Here is a 21,442-nt window from a genome sequence, read left to right on the forward strand (position 1 = left end):
TCGCTATCGCACAGCTGAGCTTCGCTCCCACCCCCCCCCTCCTTTTCCCCCCACCAGCTCCCCTAATGGTGGCTGAGAGGAAGTGTGTTATCGTCAAACACCGTCAGTTTGTTATTTTATAAACCTTAGGTTAGGGTTCGGGGCAGAAAAACAGAGCGTTGAGGTTATGGTTGTCATCAGAGTGCAGTGCAGCAGTACCATTGATGTATTATACTGTGCTCCAATGTCTGTGCGCCCTGTCTTCACCAACCTGCACTGACCAGTGTGGTGAAGTATGGGTAAACAATTCCCATGATATGCACGGCATGATGAGACCCATTCCCCGATGTGGATTGGCAAAAAATCTGTCCGTGTACAATTTGTGATTGAGTCCAGACCTTTAAACTCGCCAAACAACATCTATTTTTATCTCTGCAGAGAGCTTGGGGTTTGCACTGAAGTTCTCAGCGGTGCTGTTATCATGTTGTGCCACAAGCACACCATGAATCCCAGGCCTTGTGGCCCCCTTACTTGCACTGCCGTGCAATCATTGGTTTCTATTCTGAAGAACTCAACTCAATTCAGATGAAAACCTAATGTAAAATTGGGTGTCTGAGTAGGAATGCAATTCAGGATCTTAATCCTATTCTATTAACAAAAAAAAATACCAAAAAATAAATCGTCATTTCACATGGCCGCCTGACCACCTGATTAATATTGTAAAAAAAAAACATGTCCTAAAATGTATCGCGATCGTCACGAATTGCGAATGTCCACACGAATCTCCCTCCACCCCCACCATGCACGCATTTACGGTGAGCAGGGACATGAACTGGACCGGGCGTTGGGCCAGGGCGAGGTGAGGGCCTTCCTCGGTTCGGCCGAGTGCGTCATCAAGACCCTGTCTATGCAGCACCTCTACTGCCAGCCGCCAGCTCAGCCACCCGACGGACAGGAGCCCGCTCAGTTCCGGGTGAGCTGGCGAGACACCGACCCAACACGTTCTATCTTTTTTTGCTTCTACGCGTTCTTTTAGTCAACAGTTTTTTAAGCCCTCTTCTTTTTTTTCCTTTGCTTCCAGAGGTCACCAAAGACCCACGTCGTACGAGTTCTGTAATGCGTTTAAATGACTGGGCAATTAATCAAATTCGCCAAATGTGTGAACCCTGCCCCTACCCTGTGGCCCGACCTTGCCGCTGGCGGTGGTGCCGCAGGTGGTGATGGGAAACCGCGAGTACCACCTGGGCGCCGTGGAGTACGAGACGGACTCGGGCGTCGTCTTCCCACTCGAGGCGCAGATCGCGGCGGGCGCCGGCTCGGGGGTCGTGGCCCTGCTCGTCGTCATCGTCATTGTCGTCTACAGGTGGAGGAGACCGGGATGACCTCTGACCTCCTTCTGTGGCCACCCTGATTGGCTCTCCTCCTTCCTTCAATACCCACCACTACGTGTGGCATAGCTGTTCCATTTTCTCCTCCCAGCCAAATGAATGTACTCGTCGTTGTCGGCATCTAAATGATGTGAGTCTAAGCCAGGGGTCGGCTAGCAAAATAACAAGAGGAGCCATTTATTTTCAAATTCTGTAAAAAAACAACTCGCTATTTCAAGAGCCGCAATGCATGTGAATACGAGACGAGCCTCAATATACGACGTGTCACGAAGCGGTCTTTAAAGAGCCGCGCGCGGATCCAGAGCTGGCCCCTGATCTGAGCAAACTCTTCAGGGGTGGCCGGATGCCTCAGTGAGAGGCGCAAGGAGGGTATTGGATGAGTTGGCGTTGGATCCTCTTGCACGTGGGTTGGCTTCGCTTGATTGGTCACAGTCCCCTGAGATGCATCCGCTGTGCCCCCCCCTCTCCGTGGACCCATCAGGAGGAAGAGCAAGAAGGCTCTGCGTGACTACAGGAAGGTGCAGAACCAGCTGGAGGACCTGGAGATCAGTGTGCGCGATCAGTGCAAGAAGCAGTTCTCCGGTACGGCCCACACTTATTCTCAAGGCTCGCACACCACGTTAATTTCGTTTGTGTGCATCAACTTGACTACTGTGTTACAAGATGAAATTAAATTTCGATTTAAAGCTTTCGTGACTGCAGGGATTCATCTTCTTGGTTCTTTCGGTAAAGTCACGTAGAAGAAAAAAAATAAAATAATAAAAAGAAAACATAATAAAATCATTCTCACGACGTTTTGGCCACAACGCAAGCAGCCGAAACGTCGTGAGAATTATTTTATTATGTTTTATTTTTATTATTTTCCTTCTACATGACTTTACCGAAAGAACCAAGAAGAAGATGAAATTATTATATCTTGAGGAATATAACCCCACCGTGACCCTCATGTAGATAAAGGGGCCGATTTAAGTAGTTGCTTAAGTAGTTCCGTGACGGATTGGAGACACGGCTTACCTACAAGTGTTCAAAATGAAATTGTTTTCTCGTTACACGGCAATTCTGATACAATTCGGGGGGGAAAAATCGGCAAATATAAATCTCTCCACGCATTGCTGCAATTGCACTGCAACCCTCCTCACCTGTACGCTCTTACCCACTGCCCCGCTGCCCCCCCCCCCCCCCCCCCCCCAGACCTGATGACGGACATGGAAGACATGTCGAGCGACCTGGTGGTGACAGGCATCCCCTTCCTCGAGTACCGCACCTATCGCGAGCGCATCTTCTTCCCGGGCCAGGAGGCGCCCCTGGCGAAGAGTCTGTCCGTGGCGGATTCACGCCGAGCCACCATGGAGCAGGGCCTCTTCCACCTCTCGAACCTCCTCAACAGCAAGCTCTTCCTCACCACGGTGAGTGGCCCCAGCACAGAGCTGCCGAGATCGGTCGCATTCCGGGCGATTTAACTTTTCTTTTTTTTTCTTCTTGGTTCTTTCGGTAAAGTCACGTAGAATGGAAACAATAAAAATAATAAAATAAAACATAATAAAATAATTCTCACGACGTTTCGGCCACAACGCAAGCATCCGTCATCAGGTGAAGACCAGGTCTGTCGGGGAGACAGCGTCTGAATGAAACAGCACCACGCTTGGAGCGTATATTTAAGCTGGGTTGGAAGGGGGGGGAAGGGCGCCTTGACAAAATAATCTGCATATCAAGAGGAATTTAGCATATTTATGGGCATATTTGTAGTAAGTTCGAGGAGACGAGGTCGGAGTTGAGGCACACTCTGTTTATTAACTCAGTGACAGGCACAATCGTTGAAGGGGTAACGGCCCCTTCACCCGTACTATAGGAAACCCACCCTTGTACTAAGCCCTCTGTCCTGTTCCCCAGTCCTCTTCTAGTGGGCTACGGGAGGCTGACTGATCTGGCCCTGGCAAGCACAGATCTCGGCACCAGCTAAGCCGGCCTTGCCCTGACAAGGGCAGAGGTCCGGGAGCTCTTGGGCCGCGCCGCTGGCTTACCCAGCTCGGCCCTGACAAGGGCAGCGAGACAGGGGAGTCCCAGGGCCTAATCTCCGAGTCTTCGATCTTCACTGGTCAGCTTCGTGTCGAACTGGCCTCGAGCTCTCTGGCTCCCCGCCTTTTATAGGGATCCCCTCAGAGGGCCGGGGGCGTGGGGGATCACGGATGCGGACGTCGGTGTGACCACCTGTGTGTGTGAGTGCACACACCCCTGTGTTTCTCGTCCGCCGTTTCTCCCGTAATAACCCCTACATATTTATGGGAAATGTAGGTATGTGATTAGTACTACTTATGCCCGTGCATTATGCAGGACCAGCAGCATCAAAGGGAGGGGACGGGGGTAGCACTAATAATAGTATGTAGCTGCCGCAACTAGAAACCACCACGTATTTTTTTTTACCAGGTAAGGCCCACTGAGCTATTTCATTTTTTTCAGAAGTGATCTGGCTATCACAAATGATAGCTCATCGAAGTGGCTTCTTATCACGTGGAAATGTATTGCTGCCAAATACTAAACTGAACTATTTTTTCTTTTTTACCAGGTAAGGCCCAATGACTTAGCTGTCACAAATGATAGCTCAATATAAAGTGGTTTATCGTCATGTGGAAAATTGTAGCAGCCAATTACTTTCAACTCTTGTTGTTAATTGTGGAGGGAAAAACTGGAGGACTAGGAAAAAAATCCACGCGACCGCGGGGAGAACATGTAAACTCCAAATGTCACAGACGTCAGGGTCGGAATCGAACCCACAACCTCTTGTATACCAGGCGAGGTAGTTAACATCTGGTCATAGGCCAGCTGTACACACGCACACCGGGCTAATAGGGACGGCATACCTCTAATGTACATGGAACGATCAGTGATTATAGAGTGTAGCTCACCCAATGGACAGCACGGTTTTCTTCTGAACTCGTTTGATTTAACTGGGCACAATGTAAATTGCCCTACGTGGGAACGTCTTGGCCAGGACTTCTGGCGGTGTAGACAGGTTGTCATGACATAATTTTTCACAATTCAATACGATATCAACTTTCACCGTGTGACTGACCGCAATATCAGTGCCCCATGTATTTGTAATTGTATTGTTATTGTGCTTTGCTGTACTCCCAGTACAAATTAAGATTCCTTGAAAGTTATTCAGCTGCATTTGCCTCAACAAAAATCTGTCGTAAGGCTCCTTATCATTGCGATGGATAATGCATTTACTGTTGGTAAGACAACTCATTAATTTAATTTATGTATGTTGAATTTATTTCGCACAGTATGTAGCCAACCGTGTTAATCAGAGGTGCAGGGGGAAGGACAACAACATTAATAACATTTACATGGTAAATGATGATGTAGTATCATTGCCATGCTCGCAACCACTGCGGAAATTTATTTACAAACCGTTAGTTTGATTTATGACAGCCAGTCATTGACAACTTAAATCTTTGCACGTGTTATTTTTGAAATGTGAAATGCAATACTTAAGAAAAGTAATATGAGCAATGACAATCACGATATAAGGATATTTATCTAAACGGACGGCACCATTATCCTGGATCTTCTTATACTCTGCGATACATCGTAGTATCGCCGTACCCACAGCAAGCCTCGTTCATGAAGCCATTCACTGCCATCCATCGTGAACACTGCTTTGTAACAGAAGAACAGATGTTGAGCCAACGTTTTAGGTGAAGGTCCTTCCTCAGGGCAGTGATAGGGCATCTGGAAAATTGTGGTGTAGATGGTGACCGAATTTAACAATTTGGTGTGCACTGATTTTGACCATTGCCTGAAATGCATGGCTTGGTTGTGTGATCGCTATTTATGCGCCGTTGTTTGTTTATGATAATGCTGGTGGAGTATTTTTAGCCAGTGTTCCTATTCCCCTGTTGATGTTCTCCTTGAATTTTATTTTAAGTTTTACGACTGCATTCTCATGTGAATGTCCCACGAACAAACCACCCAGAGGCAGGTCTCATGAGAGAAGGCTCTCCAGGCAGATTCGCTGACATAGATTAATAACAAATAATAATACAACAAAATTCCTTCAATATATCTGGATATGCCTCACTGAGTATGGAAGACTCATATTTTTAGGAGGATCATGCAGTGGGATGTTTGGCCAGTTTCACCAATAAGTGGTTTGCATTTGGCCGGAAGCCCATACACATATGGAGATAAAACTTTAAACTCTGCACAGTTAGATTCAATACATTGCTGTACCTCCATTACCTGGCCACATTTTGAAGGCCATGCTAAAAACACCTAGTAGTGCCAAGCATTCCTCTCATTCAATTAATAACTGACCGGGCTTTTACATCTGCTTGGCTTCTGAGGTCTGCCGAGCTTGCATATTTATAGTGATTTGATGGCAGGCATAAAAAGAGAAATTAATTTACAGATTTACAGTTTTTCATTTACAAGCACATCACTAAATTACATTTAATACTTGGAGGCTTGGGGCTAAGTCAGTGGTTGTCACTGGGACCTCTAAAACCCTGATCCCGTTTTTCCTTCTCGCGGAGAAGTCAGCCCGCCCTGACCGGGGCGATACTCGGGTTTGACACGCGATGCGAGGTCCACAATGATCGTACCGTCCGTTTTTCAAAACATCGTTATCGTGATTGTCTTTGCTCATTTCATTATTCAAAAAATAAACGACTTCCTGACTGAATATTTATGGCATAAGAAACTCAACGGGAGGTCCGTAATTAAAGTTGTAAATAAATTGTGATAGTCCGTTTTTATAATGAGTGATTGACTGCATGGCGATTATTTGACACCATCTCTTTCTCGTAGGTCATTGAGTTGTTTAATTATTCTTTACTGGACAGCATGTGCATTATTCATTCAGAAGTTGCAATTACGCTCATAATTACGACAGGATATCTATGGGACCTTTTAGGCCAATTGCCTATTCTTATTTTTTCATCATAATTGTGACAAGGTTATGCGTTTGAATAAATTAAGTTGCCTTCAATCTTACTGGATGCACAGCAAAGCAAATCCATAAATTCAACCACAGAGTTATGGGGAGCTGATATCATGACATTCCTCACATCTTAAAATTTTATTGGTATTTTAAATATAGACAGTTTATTACGTTTGCTACTGTATTTGCTCCATGCTTATAGGGCAAGGCTATCACGAAAGAAGGCGCTACGCTTCAGACACGATCTGCAGCTTCACAGACACGATCTGCAGCAGCTTCACAACGTTGCTCTGTTTAATCCCAACTGAGTAATTTGTGGCGCGTATTTCTTCGGCTAATTACTCCCGCATTAGTAACCGTGGGCGGCCTGCCGGATTCGTACCGCAAACCAGAGGTCGCAAACGGGTTTTGAGTCCTTACCCATACCCGTACGGGTAGGGTACGGGTATCGGGTACCTGATTGCGACCTCTGGGATGAAGCCATGTTGCAGGCGCGGGTGGGTTGATTCTAGGAACTTGAATTGTGAGAAGAGACAAGACGTTGGGAAATGAGTGACAAACAGTGAGTCACCAGTGACTCAGTCTACCCGTACCCGGCCGCACCAGGGTCGCAAACGGGTGCCCGTACCCGGCCGGGTACGGGTAGCCGGGTATCGGGTAGGGGGTACGGGTATCGGGTACCCGGTTGCGACCTCTGCCGCAAACCTTTGCAACGAGCGGCGAACGCGCTCCCGCTGAGGCTTGCCACTGCCCCCGTAGTGTGAAGTGTCACATCGCGGCAACCGTAATCGGGACCACCCCACTCCCCCCGGGTTCCCTTCCGGACTCGGATCGTCAACCCTGCAGATGATCCACACGCTGGAGGGACAACCCAAGTTCTCGGCACGGGACCGTGGCTGCGTGGCGTCGCTGCTGACGGTGGCGCTGCAGGACAAGCTGGAGTACTACACGGACATCCTCAAGACGCTGCTGGGAGACCTGGTGGGGCAGTACGTGGCCAAGAACCCCAAGCTCATGCTGCGCAGGTGAGCGCCTCGCCGTTCGGACGGCCTCCTCGCCCGATCGTTCATCAGCCCCCCCCCTCTCCTCCCCCATCGTTCATCAGCCCCCCCCCCCTCTCCTCCCTTATCGTTCATCAGCCCCGCTCCCCAGTCGCCTGCCAGTAACGCGAGCCCATCAGTCTGCTCATAAATTCACTAACCGAGGAGGTTTTTTTTTTTGGCGGTTAATTAATTTCCATCTCTTACAATTTCTCAGTGAGCACACCCATTCATTTAATCAGCGCTTAATTTGCAACTTAAGCAATCGTTTATTTAAGCACCCATCCGTTTATTAGACTGTTCATTCGTTTTCACACCTGTTGATTAACTTGTCGCTATTCATCATGCGCGCAGCCGTCGAATCTAAGCCTTCCTTGAATTTTGCCCTCAAATTTGTTCATTCACCCACTCATCCCACTCGCCCACGAGTCAAATCATTAATTCACACAACCGTTTCCACACTCATCACACCTGCCCATTGGGGAACTCCACGCGTTCACACGTGCGTGTGCGCACCCCCCTGTGCCGTGTGGCAGGACGGAGACGGTGGCAGAGAAGATGTTGACAAACTGGATGTCTGTGTGCCTCTACAAATTCCTCAAGGTGAGGCGCTTCCAAAGGTCCCCACGGAGCAGTGATCCAAGAAATAATACGAGGATAGTAATTGAACTAATGATGTACAAGCCCAATGTCAACCCACTTTGCTGAAGGCCTCATGGGGTTCTTTGCTCTATAGAATCAAAATCCTTATACAGGCTGGAGGAATCCGATGAGCGATAAAGCTCTTTCTCACAGATGGGCAGATCAACAAGATCCAAGTTGCAACAGCAAACAATCAAAAAAATTAACGGAGTGCAAAATAGAGAAAATGGCAAGCAAAGTCACTTAATAAATTTTTTTTTTTTAATGAATTAATTATTTAAGTCCGATGTTTTTTTTTTTAAGGTTGGACAAGGCAGCAAAACAACAACAAAACAGCACCACACCAAACCAAGATAACGCCACACAGCAGCAGTCCCTCACTAAAGTGGCACGTTCACATTGAACTATCGATACACAGTTAATGATTATAATTACAAATCACATTTGCAAATGTGACTGGCTCAGGGCTGTAAACAGGAGATCAGCACTGTCTCAATGTTCACTTTAGTATTTTATATAAATACTCTTTGGTTCTTTACATAAATATACATGCAAATTTTAATCCTTTAGCCTTTCCCGAACACCCCTGCAAATTCCCATACAGCCAACATAAGCGAGGCTATAAGCACACATTGTTTAACTTCACAGAATGGGGTAAAGGCGTAGAATGTGCCGCATCATCGGTTTATTTTGTTTCTCTTAAAGAAGGCGGTTTATTTTCCGACCATGTTTGTGGTCCCTAGGGAGCTGGGCCGCCTGCCTTTGCGTGCAACTGGCGTTATCGTCCGTCCGAGGTCTACTTTAGATAGTTTCCATGTCGCTGACACCACAATGAGGCAACAACATTCCGGGGGGCGGGGGGGGGGAGAGGAGACAAAATAATAGGGCCAAAAAAACGAGTCAAAATAGCTCTAGCAGCAAGCTCACGCTTGCAATATACCACAGTTATCTTGTTGAACAGCTATTGAATTCATTTTATCGCACGCAGGATTAATCTGCAATCCGGATAATCCCACCATGGATCATCGGCGTATTTGTGACATTTTTTTACTTTTCCTAAACCATTCCGGAAGGAACCCCCCTCCTCCATTAAACTTTCCATTGACGCCCCCGCACCGCTGGCTCGCGGGCCACCGTTGACCATTGTGTGGCGTCGGTCGTGTTTTGTTCCGCACGCGTGCCACCACAGGACACGGCGGGCGAGCCCCTGTTCATGCTGTTCCGCGCCATCAAGCAGCAGGTGGAGAAGGGCCCCGTGGATGGCGTCCTGCGCAAGGCCAAGTACTCGCTGAACGACACCCGCCTACTCGGCGAGGACGTCGACTACCAGAGTCTGGTGGGCCCATGGGCGACGCGTGGGCGGGGATGAAGCCGCCGTTGCCATGATTGTCTCTACGCGATCTCCCACGTCCAATTACAGGGACGCGGTGAATTGAATCCATGCTCTGGGTGATATCGTGGATGTCATGCTCCAGAGCGCAGCATTTTAACGTCTCGCACTGGCTGGTATAAACTATCAAGCGACATTTCTTGTACTATTCCACGTTTGTAGGATATTGATGTTTTGCGTTGTGTAGTAATTTCCCCTCGCCCGAAGGGTTGACTGCATTTCACGTAGTTTATCGTACGATTATACCACCGTGATAACGTGTTGACTCTGTGTTTATTGATGAAATGTTTTCATTCGGAAATCTGCAGCTATAGTAGGACTGCAGGTTTGGGTGAGAATAATAACCCGCAACAAGCATGCTAGAAGTCAAATCCTTAATATTTTTTTCCACGCTAATTAAAATTCGTGAACTATAGCCATCGTGCCACTTGTCCAGATCCATACCATAGATTCGAACAAAGCGATTTTCCAGTCACGGAAAATCTTTATGGAAATTCCATTTCATACACGTTGATAATTAATCATTGTCTCTTCAGCCTGTCCGAATCATTATCTCTGCAACTGATGGTGCGTGGGTTCGAGACGTTTTATTAACTTCATAAAAGTAAGTGGGCTCGGGCAGCATGTGTCCCTAGACAGAATTCACAGCTGGTGATCAAAACTAGTGAATGTCCACCGCCCGGGATTAAGCGATCAAATCGGCTTGTGCACAGATCTCGGTTTGATTGTTAAAGCTGCAGGAATATGAGAGCTGGCGACACCTTGGGGGAGGTCGTTATCATGGCTCAATGGTGAGGGGTTGAGTTTAGTTTTGGGATTGAGCCGGTGTCTCCATTGCTGACCGACTGGCAGGTGATTAACGCGACGGTGGAGAACTCGGGGGAGGAGGGTCCCGTCCTCGTGCGGGTTCTGGACTGCGACTCCATCGGCCAGGTGAAGGACAAGATCCTGGACCAGGTGTACCGCAACGTGCCGTACTCGCAGCGGCCCAGCGTCGACACCGTGGAGCTCGGTACGTCACCACGATCACGCTCACCGCTGCCGTCACCACCACCGGCACAAGTCTGTGCAGTAGAGGCCCCTTGAGGGAGGCCCTTCAGCCAGCAGTGGCATGAGCAAGCAATTGCAGGGCTGTGCCTTGGCCTTGTGCATGCTAAACGACTCTTCACGGATGCGCGTGCCGTCGGCAGAGTGGCGGAGCACGTTCGCCGGGCAGTTCACGCTGTCGGATGAGGACCTGACGTCGGTGGTGCAGGGACGCTGGCTGCGCATCAACACCCTGCGGCACTACCGGGTGAGCGGCCCCAGTCAGGGTATCCTCCCCCCCCCCCCCCCCCCCCTACCTCCCCCACCACCCGGCCGGGTACGGGTACCCATTTGCGACCCTGGTGTGGCCGGGTACGGGTAGACCGTGAGTCACTGGTGAGTAACTGTTTGTCACTCATTTCCCAACGTCTTGTCTCTTCTCACAATTCAAGTTCCTTGAATCAACCCACCCGCGCCTGCAACATGGCTTCATCCCAGAGGTCGCAATCGGGTACCCGTACCCTACCCGATACCCGGCCGGGTACGGGTAGCCGGGTATCGGGTAGGGTATGGGTACGGGTACCCGTTTGTGACCCTGGTGCGGCCGGGTACGGGTAAGGAATCAAAACCCGTTTGCGACCTCTGCCCACCGCTCACTCCGACAGATGCAACCGACCAATCAAGGGGGTCCTGCTCCCGATCCCGGGGTTTCCAGGGTGGGCCGCTTCGCGTTTTTAAACCGATCCCCTAATGCAGCCGGTGCGTGGTGGTCTTTAGTGCCTGCAGTCCATGCTAATCGGGGAAGGGGGGTGGGGGGGAAAGGCTGGTGGCTCACACGGACATGGAGCTGTGATTTATGCGAGTTGTCCACCTGCTGGGAAACAGGGTAACTGAGATACAGTACAGCAAGTAGGTTTATTGGTAGACGTGGACTGAATCACTTCCACAGCCCGCCGCCACCACACACCCCCAAAAGATTCGAAGAAGTGTTACAATGACACATATAATTTGCACGAGCTATGAGTACTTGACTCTTGCCCACCAGGTTCGAAGCGTGCATCATGAGTGTAACAATTTAAATTGCTGCATTGTTGCATCATTGCACAATTATGTAGAGTGTGGAGTTTGAATGTTCTCCTCGGAACACTGCCAAAGTGGATGGAACAAAATTATTTTTCAGAGAACCAACACGTGTGTGTGTGTGTGTGCATATAGCCTTAGGGTTTCAATGTCTCCAGTGTACATATTTGTCCTTGCTTCCATCATCGGTTATGCCCCTGCTCGGGAGAATATTTCGACGCATCTACATTTTGTGATGCTCATTAGCGGGAGCTCCTTTAGTAAAGGCCGGATATTTATAACTTCAGGTCACAGTCCTTCTCACTGCTGATTGGAGACCTCCCCTCGTGGGGGTTGTTGAGCCATATTTTACCAGGGCTGGTCGGTGCACGCTGAAGGTGGAGGTTGCGGGGTCAACGAGGATTGGCTTTGTTATCCCACCCCACCGCTCATGTTCGCCTTGGTTGGGATCAAACTCGTACATCCGGGTTCATGGCGCGGGGCACTAACCGCTGTGCCAACCTCGCCACAAAGGGACGAGTATATGGATTCCCTCGCTCCGAGTGTTGCTGCATCTCAACTCTCACGGTTCTCCATCTCCCCTGATCCTCTCCTCCAGATCCAGGAGGGAGCGCGCATGTTCCTCGTCCCACGCTCGCTGGAAAACCGGGCTTGCCCACAGCCTCACCGCGACCTCACAGCTGGCGCACGTGAGCCTCACACACGCACAAAGACCGGACATCGAGCCCCCTTGTAGCCTTAGCAGACTTTTAGGGCAAGTGCTGTTTGCGAGTACCTAGAAAGGCCAGTACGGTACGAGAGGGTGGGTGGCCAGCAGGTCGTCTGCCCGCCTTTGTCTTCTGAGTGGCGATGTTTACACATCGCACCGGGTATTCATTTGAGAGCGAGTCAACTTAGGGGAGTCCCAAGACCGGTTCGGATAATTGTCACTGGTGTTGATTGTAAGATTAGAACTTAGGTCACCGGGTTTGACAGAGATTCCCCAAGTAGCTTTTACACAGGCTAGCGAGTACCTATTAAATCTACCAAAGTGCACGCTGGGGTGTGGTGTGGCTAGCATCATGCTAGGCCACCTTTGTTATTCCAGTGCTGATGTTTACACACCGCACCAGCTACTTAACTAAGGTCGAAGTTGACCTAGGACAGGCCCAGGGCTGATTCAGCTTATCGCCACTTATGTCAGCCGCAGCTGGAAACCAATCGCAGGGCGGGCGGATACTTGGAAAGTGATGGCAGTGGCTTAATCAGAGCCCCCTTTATTGCACAACAGCTTTGTAAAATCCATGCTGTTTTCCAGGTGAACTTATCTGGTAACAGCTTATAGAGTATTGTGTTGTATTTGCATTGCATTTCTAAATTTAAAATTTGTACGTCTAATAATGGAAAGCAGGATATGAGGTTATGTAGTATTTTATTCATGCGTATGGAAATATATTCAGGAGCTAAATGCCACTGTCGAGGTCTGCTAGCCACGCGGAGAGAGTTTGTGTAGTTTTGCTATTCTTCCTCAGTTGAAAGAGCACAGACTCCAGTGGTTTACTGCACTGTCCATAGTTTGAGTTGCATGGCCACAATCGCACTAATATGGCTCATCACCTGCAAAAGAGATAATTTGAATGAGCGTGCGTGTCCCTGTGTGTGCGTGCTGGCGTTTGTGTGCGTGTCCCCGTTTCCTCGTGTGTTTTATCCCTGCGTGTGCGTGCGTGCGCGCGCGTTTGTATGTCCCTGTGTGCATGCGTGCGCGTTTGTATGTCCCTGTGTGCGTGCGTGCGCGTTTGTATGTCCCTGTGTGTGCATGCTGGCGTTTGTGTGCGTGTCCCTATTTCCGCGTGTGTTTTATCCCTGCGTGTGCGTGCGTGCGCGTTTGTACGTCCCTGTGTGTGCGTGCTGGCGTTTGTGTGCGTGTGCGTGCGTGCGCGTTTGTATGTCCCTGTGTGCGTGCGTGCGTGCGCGTTTGTATGTCCCTGTGTGCGTGCGTGCTGGCGTTTTTGTGCGTGTCCCCGTTTCCTCGTGTGTTTTATCCCTGCGTGTGCGTGCGTGCGCGTTTGTATGTCCCTGTGTGCGTGCGTGCGTCCGCGTGCAGGCTCGAGCTGCCCGTCGGATCGAGACGACGAGGACGGTGTGAGGAGGTGGCACCTCGTCAAGGCCACCGAGGAGCCCGAGATCCATGCCGGGCGACGCAAGGGCAGCATCCGTGACCGCGCGCAGACCAAGGTCATCCCAGAGATCTATCTGATGCGGCTTCTCTCCATGAAGGTTTGTCTCATCCCCGAGTGTTGCCCTGTGCATGGAAGATACTTCCCATTTTTATATATGTAATAAAGGACTCTTTAGGCGATGTAGGTCTCCATTTGTCCTTTATTGGGTTCTTGTCTCGCACCCCGCGATGTCCGCGTTCTGGACCCGCGCCTCTTCTGTCGTGCGCCCCGCGCACGCGTCGTGTGCTCCGCACACCCCGCAGCCACACCGCTGCTCCGTGTGCCCCGCACACTGTTTTATCTCCTCACACCCCGCTAGCTCCACACACTCCGCTAGCTACTGCTACCCCACGTGCACCGCTGGCCGACGGTGCCATGACTCCGACCACGTGGCAAATGGCGCCACTCTTCCGCCACCACCCAGCGTGGCTCTCCCCTATTTCTACTCTCTCCCGACTCCCAGATCTCTTCCGGCTCTCACCCTATATCCTCCTTCTCACGTGACCCTGACTCCTCCTTCCCGCACTGCCCCTGTCTCCGCCCCCACTCACCCCGACTCCCATTGGAGCCGAGGTGAGCAGTGGCTCCTCCCACACGCCCCGTCGACCAGGCTCCGCCTCCCCAATACTCCGGCCCGTGTGAGTGGTGCGGAGGCAGCGCCCACCCTGTCCTTGCTCGCATTACATATATGTGTGTGTGTATATGATATTTTCCATTGGCAAAGTGGTACAGTTCAATTGTGTGTGTTTTGGTGTATTGCAACGGTGGGGAGTGGTAGCACAGAGGTTGGCGCGCTGCGCTGGTGCAATGTGTAAACATCGCCACGAGGGAGACAAAAACGGACAGGCATGGCAATGGCCACCCACCCTCTCGTGTGCCGTGCCGGCATTCATAGCTGCTCACTAACAGCACTTGCTCTTACAGTCTGTTAACGCTATACACGGGATCTTTGTCTTTATTTTTTTGTATACATACGCATACGGTGCACATTAAATCAGGGATGCCACCGGTTCGATCCTTCGGCGTGGCAGTTGAAACAAAATAGGCACATTTATAAATCCCTCTCTCGTCTCGGTTTAAGTCTAATACTTTGTCGCAAAGACGCGAACACGTCGCGTGGAACGGTGCGCGCGGTACAACCCGAAAAAAGCACACCTGCGAGCCGCCGTCTCCGACACTTGGCTCACGCCGCGTCCGGTCTCGACCGCTCGTGTGTGTTGCGTGCGCAGAGCATCCTGCAGAACTTTGTGGACGACCTCTTCACGGTGGTGCTGAGCGCACGGGGCGCCGTCCCTGTCGCCGTCAAGTACTTCTTCGACTTCCTTGACGAGCAGGCGGAGAGGCACGGCATCACCGACGCCGAGACCCTGCACATCTGGAAGACGAACAGGTGCGAGAGCCGCCCTCCGTACATCTTTCTCTCCCTATAATAAATGAGTTGCATTCGATGCGCAAAGCTGTCGTGAAGGAGCTATGTTTCACAGATGTTGTCAGTAAGGCTTGATGTTGCTGTGATATTTATCTCCTCTGCGCGAGTTGGTAGTCACCGTGTCTTCTCTACGCGAGTTGGTAGTCACCGTGTCTTCTCTACGCGAGTTGGTAGTCACCGTGTCTTCTCTACGCGAGTTGGTTGTGACTCTTGTCTCCGTGCCCGCAGCCTCCCGCTGAGGTTCTGGGTGAACATCCTGAAGAACCCTCAGTTCGTGTTCGACGTGCACGTGTCGGACATCACGGACTCGGCGCTCACCGTGATCGCCCAGACCTTCATGGATTCGTGCACGACCGTCGAGCAGAAGCTTGGAAGGGTGAGGGATGTGGTGAAGGGGGGGGGGGCAGGGTGGGGGGCAGTGGGCAGCGCGCATCGGGGGGGAAGTTACCACATAATTCAGCCCGAGGCACTCAGAGCCAACGTGGAAAAAAATCGGAGACAGCTGACGAACGCTGTGCCTTTGTGCCAATGACTCCTCGTGTGACCCAGGGAGCCGACGGGCAATCACAAGTGTGCCAGTTTGATTTGTTTATTGGTTGGCGATACCAAGGGCAAGCTGCTGTGGTAATTTCTATTGTCCAAATGCTTCCAGCAGATATTGTGGTAAAGTCGGCAGAATGAAAGATCAAGAAATCCTTGTGCTCTTGTCAAAAGTTTTTAGGTGGGTGCAGTGTTGGTCGTATGATTTTTTTTGGCTTGTTTTTTTAGGTTAAACATTGGACCGGAGATATATAACGAATTAGGGTTAGAATATAAGTAGGACATATTTCCCCGTGATTCCACCCCATCGTGATGTAGGAAACTAGAAGGGTAGCTCAGCTGCCAAGCAGGAGTGTGTGGGGAGCAGGGAAGAAGCCAGGGGGTAAGAGGAAAATGAGATGGATGTCCAGCAAAGCGAACAAAGTGGAGAAAGGACTGGGATTGTGTAGATGAAAACAAGAGGGGACTAGAAGTCAATCTCCCTTGCTTTAATTATTTTTACGCTTCAGCTCAAAGGCTTGTTTTCCCATGACATTAATGGATGGCAGAGAATACTGATGGAACAGCCAGTAGTGGTTTTAGATGAGGATTTTACACCTGTAAAATTCAATAATTTTTTCAGAATCCCAGACTGATAAAAACAGGAGCTGACCATTCGATAACACTTAACTCCAAAACGTGTGAGGTTTCATAAATTTTTTTATCGGAGTTCCTTTTGCTCTTTAAAACCAGTATGTTAGCAAGTTATCCTGAATTAGTGCAGATGTTATATTTCGGGGAGGGGGGGGGGAATGTGTGTTGCTGTGTGAGAACAGAATGTGAATGGGCAGTGTTCGAATGAAATTTGTTTGATGTGTCTGCAATTGCTGGTAATGGTTAAGGTTATGCGAATGCTGATGTGTGACCCTGTCTCCAGGATTCGCCAATCAACAAGCTGCTGTACGCAAGGGAAATCCCACGGTACAAGAAGATGGTGGAAAAGTAAGTGTGTATTAGCATGTGTGCGTACGTGTGTATGATGTGTGTGTGCTCTGGGGAGGGGAGCGGTTGTACAGTTATATCGGTAAGCGTGTCATGCTACGAACTAGGTGGCCCGAGTTTGACTCCTGGCCATGGCTGACATCCGTGTTGATTAATTATGACTCGATCCTAAGCCTCCCCTAGGTTGTTTCAACCTTAAATAGAGTACCTGTTGTGATGTGTAAACATCAGCACTCGGGGAGATAAAGGCGTCCTCGGCAAGGCACCGGCCACACCACCCCTCCTCATGTTCCGTGCCGGCACTAATAGGTGCTCGCTAACCAGAACTTGCCCCAACAGCTTGTATCGGCTACATGGGGGTATTTGTCTTGTTGTTGTCTTTGTGTTAAGGGAGCATGTGTCACGATGGGTAGCATGCTGTGCGGAAAATCTGGCTTGAGAAACAAAAGGCGCTGTGGCTCTATGCCTGCTGCCCCCCCCCCACTCCTTTGTATATAAATGCCATTCCTAATAGATTCTCTCCAACAATATTTTCTCTGGCAGTCTATCGTGGTAAACGAGATTAAAATGTATTCATTTATGAAAGGTGTTTTCGAGTTGTTCAGCGCAATGTTTCTAGGAATAAAACACGATTGTCCCGCTGAGTAACACAACTGTTCATCATGCTGACAGTTTGTGCGTGCTATACGAATGGTGTGGACTCGCATGGTCTATCTAAGGCTCGTGCTCGTATGTGCAGTGTAGCAAGTAGGCATGGAATGTCTCACGGGGAACCTCCCTCCTTCCCTTCCATGCAATTCGATGGATTGTTACAATTCATGGTCGGGATTTGATTCAATAATCTATCATTTTTTTTTATATATTTGTATTGTTTCTGGTTTTATCTTTAATATTTGGACAATGTTCAGGTTCAGTTACATTTCTTTTTATGCTTTAATCACCCAAAAGTAATAATTTGCATTATAATGGAATCGTATGATTCAACGCATTCATACCGGACATGAGGGCGCATCCATTCTTATCGATGCATACATCACTCGTATATGCCTAAATAATAGAGATATGTAAAGCATAAACATCTCATTTACATTCGAATGGAGGAACGCTGTGGAAGGGTGGACAGATGGACCGTGGGGAGGTGTGGGGCGCCTGGGTTTAGGAGCGGGTTGCGCTGCAGGGCGCGATGACGGACGCGGAGGTTGCGAGCGAGGCTCACGAGGGAGCCGCGTCTGGCTCTGACACCCTTGACGAGGCCCCTTGGGGGGCCCCCTTGTCTCTGGCACACAGGTACTATGCCGACGTGCGGCAGATGTCCCCCGTCAGCGATCAGGAAATGAACGCTTTCCTCGCCGAGGAGTCGAGGGTACGTTTCCTTCAATGTCGATTTTGTCCGTCTTTGTTCGTCTGCGTTTCTTTTTAATTGCCAAATAAAATTCCCAGTACCGGTTAAATATTAAAGCTGCATAATGCACTGCTGGAAATGCCCTGTCTTATGACATCAGGTTAGTTATTCATAACGATCGGGAACGACTGCGAAGATGTTTGTTCCGATGTAGTCTACACCCATGAAATGTTTGTGTTCACCACGTGCTGATAATGCATGTATACAAAGCACTCGGTGTGTACATTGCATTTGCGCTAGATTTTACACGTACATTCATGCATCTGCATGTACGTCCATGCACCTGCATACATGTAGACATGAATGTGTTAAAGCTTGGATGATTTATGATGTTTGCTGCTTTTCAGTCAAATTAAATTTTTTTTAGACAATTCCCTTTCGCGATTGGCAAACTGAACTATTTCAATTAGGCCTCTACAGGGACGGTGTATTTATCGACTAGCGTTATATAATAAAGTAAACACGCAGACAGTACATCTTCTTCACACATTCGTCCCTCTGCACTAAAAATAAAAGTAGCGTTCACTTTCCATCAGCCACAAGGCCTTCTTGGTTTAATCGATTTTTTTTGTTTTGACGCCAACCCGGACTTGTGCAGAACAACGGAGGAGAGCTGAACACAATGGTGGCCTTGCACGAGCTGTACAAGTACATCATCAAGTACTACGACCAGGTGAGCTGCGGCCTACGTCCACGGGAACGAACGCCCGTCCCATGAGCGGTTCACGCGCTGGCAGCCACTCGGTTGCAGAACTTGACATGGCCGCTCCGCCTGTCCCAACAATCTGCCACCTTCCGAGGCCAATGCCTATGGCCAGTGCTCGCCCCCTGCCTTTCTCCCTCTTCGTAACCCAGTCGTCTTAGCCCTCTGGCTTGTGGGTCCCAGTGCTGTTGCACCGCCTGTACACTCATTTTCTACGCCATGCGAGTTAATCGATGCGTCGTCGCATTTTTATTGCACTGCCTCGTTGTAATGTATCGCGCGACTTAACGAGCCCGCCCCCCTGCCGCACCCAGCTCATCACGGCGCTGGAGGAGGACCCCGTCGCGCAGAAGATGCAGCTGTCCTACCGTCTGCAGCAGGTGGCAGCTGCCCTGGAGAACAAGGTCACAGATCTGTGAGCCCCACGGCAATCGTGCAGACTGCGACCCTTGACCCGGGGTCTCTGGGGCTCAACGTTGCTAACCCTCGCCACGACAAGTGGACCTGGACCACCCTTGTCGCTCGTGTTCTACACATCCCAAGATCGTCGATGAAATCGGCGGTTTTGCCGTCGACCCGTGCGCAAAAGCTCTGTCGGCCGTGGAAAAAAACTCGCCTAATGTGGAGCGGAGGGAAGCTGTGTACAAGTAACAGTACTGTGATTGTCCAAGTGTGAAGTGTGTGTATCGTGTGTGTGTAATGCTGTGTAGATATGTCTTAGTTTACAGAGTAATTCATTAGTTTATATTGTGTGTGCGTGTGTGGGCCCACGTGTGTGGTGTGATTAGGAAGTGGTGTCGTTGTGGTTAGCGCACTGCAGCATTTCCAGTGTTCCAGGTTCAATTTCAAGCTATGAACAACACAAGTTGGAAGTGGGAATTGAACCTGGATTTGTCCTCCCCTAGGTTAGCTGAGCCTAAAATGAGTACCTGGAGCAGTGTAATCAATAGCACTAGGGGAACAATTGAGGCTGGGAGTGCTGCTAGCTTTGCCGTCCTTAATATGTGCTCGCTAACAGCACTTGCCCCAACAGTCTAAAAGGCTAAATGGGGGATCTAGCTTGTGTGTGTGTATATGTATATATATTTAGCACCGAGGGGGTTATATATTGTGTACTTAGTGTATGTGTACCACATGCATTATATATACATATTTAAGTATATACAGTACGAGCATTCTATATACACTTCCAATTACTTTAGCAATAAATGTGCGTGTGTGTGACACTGAAACTTAATGCATTTATGTACATATGTCCTCCAAAACAGTAAGGCATAGTGCTGCAAACACACCCTTCCCTTCACCAAATACAAACGTCACTTAAGGCTGTGCTTCCACATAATGTAGGGTCCTGGCAGAAATAGCGTAAGTTAGATCTATGATTGTTCAGTATAATGCATTCCATGTTGTTGAACTACAGGAATATTCCTTTTTCCACTGGCACATCCGAGACCGCGCCATACAGAGCCAGCCTAGCACGGGTCAGGAGGCAGGCTTTTCCACTGCAGAAGCCGAGCCATGCCACTGACATGGCACGCAGTGTGTAACATGGAGACGGATGACACGCCGTGTTTGAGTTGACTTGCGCGCAGATATACATACATGCACACTGTTCAACGCTCCAAGGCTTTCGACTGCTGGATGCTATTTTATTGATTTTCTTTAAGTGGTGATGTTAGATGCATTGCACATGTCATTAGCACTGCCACCTGTGAGGGCCCTGCACTGGCTCGGCTCAGATTTGCCAGTGTAAAAGGGGTACAAGTGGTCAATCAAAACTGGGTACTAGGGCGCTTCCTCGGTTTAAGATGCTTTCTCGCAAGAATCCGAGCTTGTGTTGCTGCTCATGTGTTGGATGCAATGCAGTGTAGGCACCGATGAAGAATCATAAAGCAAAATCAAAGCTTGCAGGGAGAAACTAAACGGAGATGCAATGCTGACTAAATTGCCTTATTTTTGTTGTATGATTTTAATATTCTTTTTATGGGATTTAATAAATGTTTTAAATGGTGGGACGACAGTATCGAGTTATGAAAGCAATTATAATGGAGTGGATTGCAGATGTGCAGAACTTAAGGAGGTTTAAATACCCAGCAGTAAATGGTAACGGCTGGCAATAACCAATTTAAAAATAAGCACAACCCTTTACAGGGACTCTGTCTAAACAGATGAGAACTCGAAGGCTCATTTATTATAGATAGCTAAGTATAGGGTTAAGTTTTGGATTTAAACAAAATGGTATTCGTCGTTGAGGATAATTTGTATTTCAGTAATAATTTAATGTATCTTCATGCAAAGGTGATGTTACCTAATGCTACGTAACACCACTTTGGTGGAAAATTACGTAATTTTACATTTTGGATAAAAAAAATAATTAGATCAGAACTTTTATATCTAGGCTCGATTTTGGTATTTTCCTGATTCATCCAAGATAATCTCTAGTCCAGTGAATCACGCTTGTGACTGGGCAAATTTGGCCAACGTGGCTGCCATCTCCTGGTGATTTTTAAAGGGATTTCAGGACAAACTCTCTCCGTCCTAAAACAGATAACTTTAAAGACCTTGAGCATTAATTCGCAGATTATCGTAGAATAAAGGTTAAATTTGAAAATTACCGATATCTTAATTACAAACACTCCTGTAGATGAAGCCGTGGTATCCATGTCTCCTGTGTAAAAGATACATTTGAATGGGCATTCAGG

At 48.9% G+C, this 21,442-nt stretch overlaps 1 protein-coding gene across 3 annotated transcripts in view; it reads left to right on the top strand.

Moving 5' to 3' along the window:
* LOC144934760 (plexin-B1-like) overlaps positions 1-20,752 on the top strand; it is a 125,829-nt gene extending 105,077 nt beyond the window's left edge. For all 3 annotated transcript variants that reach the window (XM_078860879.1, XM_078860880.1, XM_078860881.1), the window contains 17 exons: positions 803-952; positions 1,194-1,342; positions 1,849-1,949; positions 2,559-2,773; positions 7,156-7,334; positions 7,886-7,952; positions 9,181-9,327; positions 10,234-10,393; positions 10,572-10,675; positions 12,086-12,176; positions 13,571-13,743; positions 14,915-15,075; positions 15,343-15,490; positions 16,571-16,635; positions 17,923-17,998; positions 18,636-18,710; positions 19,055-20,752. In XM_078860879.1, the coding sequence (XP_078717005.1) occupies positions 803-952; positions 1,194-1,342; positions 1,849-1,949; positions 2,559-2,773; positions 7,156-7,334; positions 7,886-7,952; positions 9,181-9,327; positions 10,234-10,393; positions 10,572-10,675; positions 12,086-12,176; positions 13,571-13,743; positions 14,915-15,075; positions 15,343-15,490; positions 16,571-16,635; positions 17,923-17,998; positions 18,636-18,710; positions 19,055-19,159 (2,166 nt within the window). In that variant the 3' untranslated portion in view covers positions 19,160-20,752. The remainder of the gene's footprint in view (positions 1-802; positions 953-1,193; positions 1,343-1,848; positions 1,950-2,558; positions 2,774-7,155; positions 7,335-7,885; positions 7,953-9,180; positions 9,328-10,233; positions 10,394-10,571; positions 10,676-12,085; positions 12,177-13,570; positions 13,744-14,914; positions 15,076-15,342; positions 15,491-16,570; positions 16,636-17,922; positions 17,999-18,635; positions 18,711-19,054) is intronic.
* The last annotated feature ends 690 nt before the right edge of the window (positions 20,753-21,442 follow it).

The sequence above is a fragment of the Lampetra fluviatilis genome, chromosome 11 (assembly GCF_964198595.1).
Source record: "Lampetra fluviatilis chromosome 11, kcLamFluv1.1, whole genome shotgun sequence".
In the NCBI taxonomy this organism is placed as follows: Eukaryota; Metazoa; Chordata; class Hyperoartia; order Petromyzontiformes; family Petromyzontidae; genus Lampetra; species Lampetra fluviatilis.